This window comes from Mesocricetus auratus, unplaced genomic scaffold, assembly GCF_017639785.1.
Source record: "Mesocricetus auratus isolate SY011 unplaced genomic scaffold, BCM_Maur_2.0 Super-Scaffold_100014, whole genome shotgun sequence".
NCBI classification, from domain to species: Eukaryota; Metazoa; Chordata; class Mammalia; order Rodentia; family Cricetidae; genus Mesocricetus; species Mesocricetus auratus.
In genome coordinates this window covers 27443941-27455879 of record NW_024429197.1, presented here as the reverse complement: position 1 = coordinate 27455879, position 11939 = coordinate 27443941, and the positions used below count along the sequence as shown (strand labels likewise).

Here is an 11939-nt window from a genome sequence, read left to right as displayed (position 1 = left end):
ATAAGGTGATTCAGCCAATGGGCTCTTTAGAGCCTGGAATTGACTTGCCTTCTCTATTACCTAAAGGATGGTCTATTACAGTGATTGATTTAAAAGTTTGCCATTTTACTATACCTTTGCAAGAACAGGATAAAGAAAAATTTGCCTCCACAGTGCCTACTTATTTTTTAGGGATGACATAGGTTAATTTTATTGGGGAGAAATCACTTATATGAGAAACCCATAACCCAGGGTCAGCACTCCAAGCATCCAATCTCAGCTGCCATCTGAGATCTGACAGGAACCAGAGAGAGCCCACCTGCCTCTCCTTCAGCCTTAATTCCACATGCCCCTACGTACCTGTGGCCACACCCAAACAGGCATAGTAAGTGCCACGGGTACTTAGTAAGATCTCTCCCTACAATTCCCCTTTTAGTCTAAAGAAAGGATTTAGACTTGATACAAAACTATGTACAGAGATGGCAAAAATCAAGTATGTGCTAGGAGAAGGAAAAGCACAAACATACACCCTTAATAGCTAAAGACAGTAAATCAACAAGAGCAAATGGCAAGAACTATGTATCCAGGTCTAGGGTAAAGGCATAACAGAGATTACTATAGAGCTGTTCTAATCTGGAAAGTTTAAGTCTTGTACTTAATTATTAGTCTTAAATATTTTACATTGGTATGGATTTTATATATTAATACAAATTTGAGGATATTTTTGTTATGATATATATATGTATGTGTTTCTACTATTGTTGAAGGTATTTTTATATACTGATACAAATTTACTTTTGTTAGAACATACCGTACCTACATTTCTACTCTTGTTTAAGGTATTGTACCTATTTAGCTTTTTCAAACATAATCTAAATTTCCAGGCCTTAGGCCTTGAAAGTTATTATTACAAACTATTTAGGATAATAAAGAAATTTGGATTAGTAGTTAATAACTTATTATAATCAAACTTGTAGTCATGTTAGGTATGTTTTCAAGGTCAAACAGATATATTTTAGAGATCTACAGAATATGATATTCAAGATGGTTAAATAACAAAAAATTTTGATGACAATGAGACATCTCTGGTTCTGGAAGCACCAGTCCACTTCATAAAAGATGATAGACATTGAAGAAAGTCCATATAGAACACATGGAGGTTACTTTATTTGTGGTGAAAGCTAGCCACTGGGCAAGAAACTGCCTTTCTCTAGATTTCTGGCAGTATGGTATCTGAAGTGCACAAGCAGGGAGCAAAAGAAAGTGACTGCTGAAATTTGCCAAAACAAGGTGAGAGAGTCCTTAAAATTTTCCCCTTCACATAAAAGTGTGTCAGATATTCTAGGCTTAAATTCTGAAGATGGATGTCCCAATGTTCAATGTTGTAGATGAACCTTGGGTGACTATCCAGGCAGACAGCTGATTCTGTCATTTCTCTAGCTTTGGAAGTTGATTGCTCTGTATTTCCTGTTTACTCAGATAAAATTATAACCTTCTCAGGTATATGATTCTGTTGAAGACTAGATAGTTATAGTTTTCCTGGTCATCAAATTCAGAAAAGAAAATCACAAAAGAGGTGTAGCATGTATAACATTGTGTGACATCAAAGATAGCTTTAGATTGTAATGCAAGTTATGATAGAAAGTGAATCGGTACAATGCTTTGGAACTTCAAAATAGAATAGATAATGGAATATTTCATCTGAATTTGTCAAATGCATATGGACTAGACACTATTAATGTAATTCCTGCTTATATATATTTGAATATGTGGTGATATCTTGCTTGTGCAGATAAAACTTGCCTGATGGTCAGAGAATGGAGCTTGCTAGCAGCTAACAATAGAGATCTGGAGGTCTATACAGACAGACAGGAAGTGAGGTAGTTTGGCAGAAACTGGATATAAGCAGGGAGAAACAGGAACTCGCTGTCTTGCCTGCTGAGATGCTCAGAAGGTAAGATGTGACAGTGGCTTGCTCCTTCTCTTTGGTTTCTCAGCATTTTCCTCTATATCTGACTCTGGGATTTTATTACTTACACCAATTAAGAACACCAGTTACATATACAGTTATTATACATATTGTATATAGTTTTACTATGTTGGCTAAAGTCTTCCTTTCTTTTTAGACAAAAGGGAAAAGGTATGATATTTTAACTGTGTTCTGACAAATAAGGCTTGCTTGTATTTAAGGGCAGAGCTATCTACTAAAATTAACTACAGAGATTTTAGAGGACTCTATACATATAGGACAGGGAGTAGTAAAGCAGGGCAGAGAGGGATCTTGGCCCTTTTGGAAGAAGAAATAGATCAGGTAGGAGAGGACAGGTAGCTTCTCTGCTTCTCTAATCCATAAGGTTCTTACACTAATATCTGACTCCTGATTTTTTATTGATAAAGAATATTTAGGTTAATGCTTCAAAATAGAAAATTCACTTTTCTTTACAGCTGAATAATATCATTATCCTTTTGTCAGTTGATAGACACAACCTAGTATACATTTATCTCCTGGCTATCATTGATAGGACAGCAATGAACATTAATGAGCAAGTATCTATTTAGTAGGATATCACATCCTTTTGGTGTATGCCTAAAAGTCCTACAGCTGGAACTTCTGGCAAATATATTTCTAGCTTCTTGAGTAACTCCCACACTGATTGTCACAATGGATGTACCAGTTTGTGCTCCCACTAGCAGTGAATAATAGTTTCCCTTTCACCATATCCACACTAATGTTCTAGTACCATTTGTTTTGTAGGTCTTAGTCATTGATTGCCTGTAGCAATTCATCTAACATTAGCACACTTATGAAACTTTCCATATCCTCATTGTCATGTCAGTCTTATTTAGGCAGTCATATTGTTATTTTATGAGTGCAGCTTTCCAGTCATGTATAAGAAACACTCTCTCACAGTAGGTATCTGGTTCTTTTACTCTTACTATACTCATTAACTATCACAGTCAATTATTTTTGTCCTTTTTGTTTCCTTTTTATCTTACTAACTAACACTTCAGGTTCTGTGTTGAAAAGAATTTATGAGAGTAGATATCCTTGCATTCTGTCTGGTTTTAGATGAAATGTATCAACTTTTTCTCCTTTAGTGTTATATTGTCTATGGCTTGTTGTATATTGTCTTTATTATGTCATGCTACATCCCTGTATTCTTGGTTCCCCAGGCCTTTTATCATGATGGGATGTTTCATTATGTTCAAGGCCTTTTCTGCATCTAATGACATGATCATTTGGTTTCTATCCATTTAGTCAGTCTACATGTTGATTTACATCTATTGATTTACATATGTTTAACCTTCCTGCATTTCTGAAATAAAGCAGACCTGTTTATGGTGGATTAGTTGTTTATGCATTCTTGACTTCAAATTGTAAATATTTCACTGGGATTTTAAAATCAATTTTCATGAAGGAGATTAACTATAATTCTTTTTTGGTTGGATTTTTGTCTTGTTTGGGCATTAAGGTAATACTAGCTTCATATAAAGAATTTTGATTTTCTTTTTCCTGTTTTATATAATAATTGGAGAAGTATTGGTGTTAGTTCAATGAAGGTCTGGTAGAATTCTGTGCTAAGTCCTTCTGGCCCTGAGTTGTATAATTTATATAATCAAAGGAAGTATTGACTAAATTAAACTGTATTTATATAAATTTTTATTTAAATTAAAAACAATCTTACTTTACATACCAATCCCAACTCCCTCTCCCTCTTGCCCTCCCTTCCCCCCAACCAGGCCCTCATTCTACCCCCATCTACTCCCCAGGGAGGGTAAGACCTCCCATGGGAGATCATCAAAGTCTGTCACATCATTTGGGGAAGAACCTAGGCCATGTATCTAGGCTGAGACGGTATCTCTCCATAGGGAATGGGCTCCCAAAGCCCATTTGTGCACTAGGGATAAATACTGATATCATACTTCCTCTCCCCACTACTCACTCAGTGATCAAGATGCAAGAAGGGGCAAAAAGACTACAAGCCTCAGAGCGATTAGATTATTAAAGAAAATCACAAATCACTACTTTGCCTACATACAACACACTTCACACACAAACTCACACCATCTGGGACATAGACACAAGACTGTACAAGAGAAAGCAAACCAAAATTTCATCATGGATAATTTGGAGGTTCCTTAAGTCTAACCTTTAATTAAATAGCTATTGGCAACTGATGGCTACTTTGTAAGGAGCGGCTGGTGAGAGACAGTTTCTTTATTAATGTGGCCCCAAGGAAGATTTCATGCTTCAGAGACACTCTGGCACCCCTATATATATACAGTCATCGCTAAATAGACTCAGTGAGAATGAATGAAAGAGGACAGAGGGAGAATATATGAAGTTGGAAGGATATTATTATAAGGTATTCAGTTGTGGGTGGTGGATAATCTGTGCAATATGTTCTTGAATTCCGTTTGCATGTATTACAATTTTGCTCCTCTGTTCATCAAAAATATTGACTTAAATATTTTCTTTTTTTATAAATTTTATTTAGCTTAGAAACAATTTTATTTTACATATCAATCCCAGTTCCCTCTCCCTCCCATCCTTTTCTTTGTTGTATCTTCGTCTGGTAAGGTTAATACTCCAATACAGGTTTCAAAAAGGAAATCTGAAAATGCTTCTTTCTTTCCTAGTTTCTAAATATATTAGATCTTCTTTTGAAGCCTGATGGGATTCTGTGTTGAATTTGTCTGGGCCTAAGATTTCTTTTTTAACTAGGAGATTTTTAATTACTGCTTTGATCTTATCAGGTATTATAGGTGTATGGGGGTATTTATTCTATATTGCTATAACTCATTGTGTGTGTGTGTGTGTGTGTGTGTGTACTTTTGTCTACATAGTCCACATTTCCTAGAAGAAAACTTACTGCTATTATTCTGATAAATGCCACAATGTTGATCTAACTCTTGATGAACTATTTCTATAATCATAAAATAAGCTTATCTCAAGCCTCGGGAGAGAAGCTAATATTTGCAGTAGATGGTGATTAACACATAGACCATCAACTGGCCACGGTGTAGAGAATAAGAGACAAGGAATATTCAGCCTTAAAAAAGACATCTAAACTCCTCCCCTCATCCCAAAGCTTAGGAATCGTGGAAGAATTGGATGAGTACATATTCCAGAGATGTTACATTAACACAAGGAAACAGTGTCTTCTGGACACAGAAGGACAGTTACATATATGAACTCTCAGTGGTCAAAACAGCACATGCAAAACCTATTCAAGTTCAAGCCACACCAAATCCCAGCATGGAGAAAGATGTTTGGTATGAAATTGCTCCCCATAGTTGAGAAGTCATTGACAAATGATAGCTGCTGTAAGAGGGAGAGGGGGGGTCTTCTATAACAGTGTAGTCCATGCCAAGACAACTGTACTAGGGTAGAAGACAGTACATCCAAAAATATTGAATAGCACAAATTTGTCTTAGTTTGTTTATTGGTTATAAATTATAAACTTAATACAAACCAAGACATATCATGGAAACAGGAATCCTAACTGAGAAAAGGTGTTCATAAGATTGGTCTGTAGACAAGAGTGTGGGACTGTCATAGTTAGTTATAGTTATTGATGTGATAGAACATTATGTGTTGTGACAACCCTGGGCATGTGGTAAGAAATCAAGCTGAACAAGCCATAAGGAGAAATGCAGGAAGCAGTTTTCTCTCCAAGGCTTCTGCTTTAGTTCCTGCCTCCAGGTTTCTGGTTTTGTTTTTATCATTGATGGAATATGACCTGAATTATAACTGAAATATACTATTTCCTCCCCTGTTGCTTTTGGTCTTGGTGTTTTATCACAGCAATAAAAATGTTTTTTTTAGATTTAGGACACAAAGTTGGTTGGGTAAAGAAGGGCAATGGATCTGGGAAGAACTGGGGGTTATGTATGCTCAAGCTACTTTTTACAAAAAAACTCAAAGAACTAATAAAATATATTTAAATCATTTATGTGTGTGCATTTATAACCACTTACACATGAATAATAAATTTACTGAGAGTTATATGACTTATTTGTGGAGATATAATTACATATTTGGTGAAATTTAATTTTATATGTGTGTATATAAGTTTCTAATGCACCAACATATATAGCTAGTCTATACTTATTTGTGGCATATATGTTAAATATTAATACATACTATATATATTAAAAGATATATAAACACACACTTAGGTATGTCATATATGCTTCCTAAATTTTCATAACTTTCCCTTATTTCTTTCTGAAACTCACAAACCTTTCTCCCAGTAGCTACTGCAAATTGCAGGAGTATTTTGAATTGACTGCTCTCATGTCATTCAGATAGAGTTACTCTGTCAGCCTGGAAAATCACTGTCCTCTTTTGCTTAACTGGACTAACTGGTTATTTTGCTTCAAGGTTATCTTCATTTATCATTAAGTGAATGACATTTCATGGAATGTTTCATCTGAACTTAAAGCCAGTTATTTGTGATTCTACAACTCCCTCTCCTTTCTTTGTATACATCTAGCATTCAAAGATCATTCATCATAGCTTTTCATTTGGCACTCAGTATATGACAGGTATGGATCAGGTTTAGTTTTTCTTCTTCTCTAGTCTTGCTAGTGTTTGAATAATACCAGATGCAGTCACTGAGCAAAACAAAGATCTCATTCGTGGGTTGATATATCAACCCCATAGGAACTTCCCTGGGAAAGAGACCTAAGTATCAGGCTTACAGAATCGTGGCGCCAGACTTTCAGGTTAGGAGAGAGAGCGTTGGTAGTTATTTTACCTGATCTCCATCTAACTCTGGCATGCTTGGTGGTTTCAGTAAAACTGCTAGAGCATTAGCAGGAACTCAGATAACTCAACTTATGCTTTCACAGGGAGAACAGAGCTGATTTGTGATCCTCAGATTCAGGTATGTAGGGGATTTGTTAAGTTTTTAGGCTATGGTTTTATATTTACAGATAATTTCTCTACCTTTTCTTCTTCCTTGTGCCTGCTGGAAGGAATACCTCCCTAGAAACAAGTGACAAAGACTTACACATAAGTATATTTAAGGATTAGTATCTTGGAGTTCAGAAAGATGGAGAGTTAGTAAGTTTTCTTAATAGATCACTTGAAAATGATTCTCACATTGAATCATAGTGGATACTGAGATCAAGTTCTGGAGTGTGGTTTGATTAGGGTTACAGAAAATGTATTCCTATGTCTAATATTTCTCAGTCTCATAAAATGGGACTTGTGCCCATCCCATGTTCTTCTCAACAAGAAAAACTTCTCTATTGTATCCAGTTATAATAAACAAAATCAGAAAGGGATATACCATGTGATATGTTCCTGTTGAGTTTTTACAAAGTGTCTTTAAGATCAATTTCTAAAATAGGCTAGCACAAAAAAAGACAAATACTTCATGTTCTTAGTCATACATGGAAATAAAAGTTTATTTCCTAGAAATAGCGACATAAGTAAGACTGGATCAGTGGCATTTAATGGACATGTTAGCATAAAAGGGAAACTTTCTAAGAGTTAAATGCCCAGAAAAGGAAATACAGAATACTAATGATTCCTGGGAGAAGGATAATTAGGCTCTAGCAGGAATGAGCAACGTTATTGGTTGTCCAATGCAGTGGTCAGTCTTGAAACCATGCACATACAAACCAGAAAAGATAACAAAGTATGCTATGTTTATATATATTTGCACATATATATGTGTATACATATATACATTTTCTTTATTAGTTTTGTTTTAAGTTATTATTGTATATTGCAAGGTAATAATGTTGATACATATATACATTTGTGTAAATATGCATATTCATATGTGCATGTGTGTATGTGTGTGTATGTATATGTGTAACAATAATAAAGACTATGGCTTGAGAATGGTGATATCAAAGAAGCTGTATGAGTGAGGGGAGAGGAAAAGGGGAATTAATATAATTCTATTTCATATGCAAAATAATTTTTAAAAGTTGATGTCATAGTAGAAAGCAGAATTATTGTCATTAAAAATCTAGAAAAGGGAAGGAGATGAGGAAGTGAGAGATATGTTCTTTTAAAATGTTTGAAAATACAATTATTTAGGAGAAATATTTCTAGTGGGACACGTATGATTATAAGACCTGCACGGAATTAGTGCCATCATTTGCCATTGTGGAAGCAGGAATAACTACAAAGACCTCATCCCACTCTGAGGTTTTATAGGAAGTAAATAATTGCTGAAGAGGAAAAGATACACTTTTTCAGTGGTGTGACCACTGGTGAGCCATGTTCCTGTAAACAAACCTTTACAATTGTCCTGTAAAATTTCCTAATTAAACTCAAAGGATTATCATATGATATTATAGCAGAAAGTTGTTGGAAAGAGGAAGGTTAGCAGGACTGGGAGTGCACAGGAGAGGGCAATGGTAGTGAATACAAAGTATATGCATGTATGGAAATGTTCTAATAGTATCCATTATACATAATTAATATATACTAACAAAATACAAAACAAGAACATAGAGGGAGATGGATCAGTAATTAAACGTATTTTTTCCTTTTGCAAAGGACTCAGGTTTAGTTCTGGCATCCATACTGTGGTCACAACCATGTTTAACTCCAGTTCTAGAAGATCAAACAACCACTTCTGACCTCTGTGGGCACCAGGAATGCAAGTGGTACATATATATATGCAGGTAAAACACACATACACACAAATAGATTGAGGAAACATAGCGTATGTATGTATATATATATATATTTCATTCAAAATTTAAGAAGCATATGTCATAAATATTTTGATTTTTCTTAAAATAATTTACTTAGTATTTTGGCCTTTGATCCAGCATTCAAATGTGATAGATTTTTATATCTGTCATACACACACATCAGGTACAATATTAGTGTTATAGTAAAATTGGAAATTGAATGGAAAGCTAAAATAAATCTAATTCAAATTTTCATCTAATATGTTTCATCACAGGTATAATGGGAGCTAAAGGGGTACTTGCCACACACTGTGTCATCTTGTACCTCCTTCAGATGGTGGCACTGAGTTCAGGTATGATTCTCTCACTTGCCTGAAGAGCCTTAACAATGTCAAACATGCCAGGAAAATCAAGGTATGGTACAAAGAACAGGGTATTTATATCATCGCCCCCAAAGTTTGAATGTAGCAGTGAAGTGAAGACATTTATAAGAGTATCCAGATTAGAGGAACAATTAATTATGTCTAATCAGCAAATATACTTTACTTCAGTTTGTTTCAGCTTCCAGGAAGAAAGTACAATGATAGAGATTGAAAACTTCCCTTGAGAACTCAATATTCATATTGAATGCACAGAATTTACATGTCACTTTTACACTGAGGAATTGGTACAGACTGCAGATACATATTAAAATTCATCTGAGTTAATACAGTAGGGGGAAAAGTAGAAGGAAGATGAAACAGACTTGGAAAAGGAGAATTTGACATTGTAGGGAAATCTGTGTAAAGCACGAATAGGTACAAATTACTTGAAGACATTGAAAAGAAAAGACAGACAATGATTGGTATAAAATGTTTAGAATATTATAGGAAAAGCTGATTTTCAAATGACAAATCTCACTCATTCACATTTACTTGGTCTCCACACTGATTAGGCTCATTCCTCATACTGGAGACTTCATTTGGTGGCAGGTATCTATTTGTGACTTTGTCACCCTTTCATTTAGACTGCCTTCATGTATGCATAAAGCAACTTTAGTGCTCTCCTACTGTACTGGGTTTCATATGGCCCCAGAAATGGGCCTCAGTTTTGGCTGCCCCTCCTTGTACTTCCTCCCCTTTCCTTCCTCTTGCCCTCCCTGTCCCTTATTGATCCTTCCATTACATCCCTGTCATCCATAGCTACATATTTCACTTTTCCTTCTTAGGGAAGTTCATCTCTAACCATTAATCCCTTAATTTATATATAACCTCTGTGGGTATGTGGATTGTAGCTTTCTTATTGAAGACATAAAACTAATATCCACATACAAGTCAATGCATACTATTTTTGTCTTTCTTGGTTTGGCTTACCTCACTCAAAATGTTTTTTCCTAGTTCCATCCATTTGCCTGTGAACTTCATTTCATTTTTTATTTTTTCTGCTACTTTAATTTTAAATAGCTTGCTTCATATGTCAATCCCATTTCCCTCTACCTCCTCTCCTCCCGCTACCCCCACTATCCCCCCAGCCTCCCACCCTATCCCCACTTCCTTCCACATAGGGGATAAGAAACAGAAGTATATACACCATTTTCCCTCGTGAACACCGATGCAAAAATACTCAATGAAATACTAGCAAATTGGATTCAAGAACATATCAGAAAAATCATCCACCATGATCAAGTAGGCTTCATCCCAGGAATGCAGGAATGGTTCAACATTAGAAAATCTATCAATGTAGTCCACCATATAAACAAACTACAAAAGAAAAACTATATGATCATCTCACTAGATGCTGAAAGAGCCTTTGACAAAATCCAGCACCCCTTCATGATAATGGTCCTAGAGAGATCAGGGATAACAAGAATATACCTGAACATGATAAAAGCAATATACAGTAAACCAACAGCTAATATCAAACTAAATGGAGATAAACTCAGCACAATTCCTCTAAAATCAGGAACAAGACAAGGCTGTCCACTCTCTTCATATCTCTTCAATATTGCACTTGAAGCTCTAGCTAGAGCAATAAGACGAGAAAAGGAGATCAAGGGGATACAAATAGGAAAAGAAGAAGCCAAGCTTTCACTATTTACAGATGATATGATAGTTTACATAAGTGACCCAAAAAACTGCAAGGGAACTCCTAGAGCTGATAAACACCTTCAGCAAAGTAGCAGGATACAAGGTTAACTCAAAAAAATAACTAGTCCTATTATATACAGATGATAAAGTGGCTAATAAAGAAATCAGAGAAACATCACACTTTACAATAGCCATAAACAGCATCAAATACCTGGGGATAACGTTAACAAAAGAAGTGAAATATCTGTATATCAAGAACTTTGAGTCTCTAAAGAAAGAAATCAAAGAGGATACCAGAAAATGGAAAGCAATTCCATGCTCTTGGATTGGTAGGATCAACATAACAAAAATGGCAATCTTGCCAAAAACAATTCACAGACCTTGAAAGAACAATAATCAACCTTATATGGCAAAACAAAAGACCCAGGATAGCCAAAACAACCTTATACAATAAAGGAACTTCAGGAGGCATCACTGTCCCTGACTTCAAGCTCTACTACAGAGCTATAGTCCTGAAAACAGCTTGGTATTGGCACAAAAATAGACAGGTAAACCAATGGAGTCAAATTGGAAACCCTTATTTTAATCCACACACCTATGAACCCTTGTTTTTTGACAAAGAAGCTAAAATTATACAATGAAAAAAAGAAAGCATCTTCAACAAATGGTGCTGGTATAACTGGATATTGGCATGTAGAAGACTGCAGATAGATCCATGTCTATCACCTTGCACAAAACTTAAGTCCAAATGGATCAAATACCTCAACATAAATCCAACCACACTGAAACTCTTAGAAGAGAAAGTAGGAGATGCTCTTCAACAAATTGGTACAGGAGACTGCTTCCTCAATGTAACACCAGTAGCACAGACACTGCGATCAACAGTTAACAAATGGGACCTCCTGAAACTAAGAAGCATCTTCTGTAAGGCAAAGGACACAGTCAACAAGACAAAAAGGTAGCCCTCAGAATGGGAAAAGGTATTCACTAACACCACATCTGACAGAGGGCTGACCTCCAAAACTTACAAAGAACTCAAGAAGCAAGTCTCCAAAACACCAAAGGATGCAGTTAAAAAATGGGGTACAGAACTAAATAGAAAATTCTCAATAGGGGGGCCTGCCCTGAGCGAAGTGACATTTCATATTTTTAATGGATGAATAATAATACTCCACTGTGTAGATCTAAAACATTTTCTTTATCCATTCATCCACTGAAAAACATACA

The 11939-nt window shown here is 35.6% G+C and overlaps 1 protein-coding gene across 1 annotated transcript in view; it reads left to right on the top strand.

Moving 5' to 3' along the window:
- Positions 1-8923: 8923 nt before the first annotated feature.
- Positions 8924-11939, top strand: part of LOC101835067 (selection and upkeep of intraepithelial T-cells protein 2-like) — a 35852-nt gene continuing 32836 nt past the window's right edge. Inside the window, exon 1 of the mRNA XM_040757422.1 lies at positions 8924-8999. Within this exon, the coding sequence (XP_040613356.1) occupies positions 8927-8999 (73 nt within the window). The 5' untranslated portion in view covers positions 8924-8926. The remainder of the gene's footprint in view (positions 9000-11939) is intronic.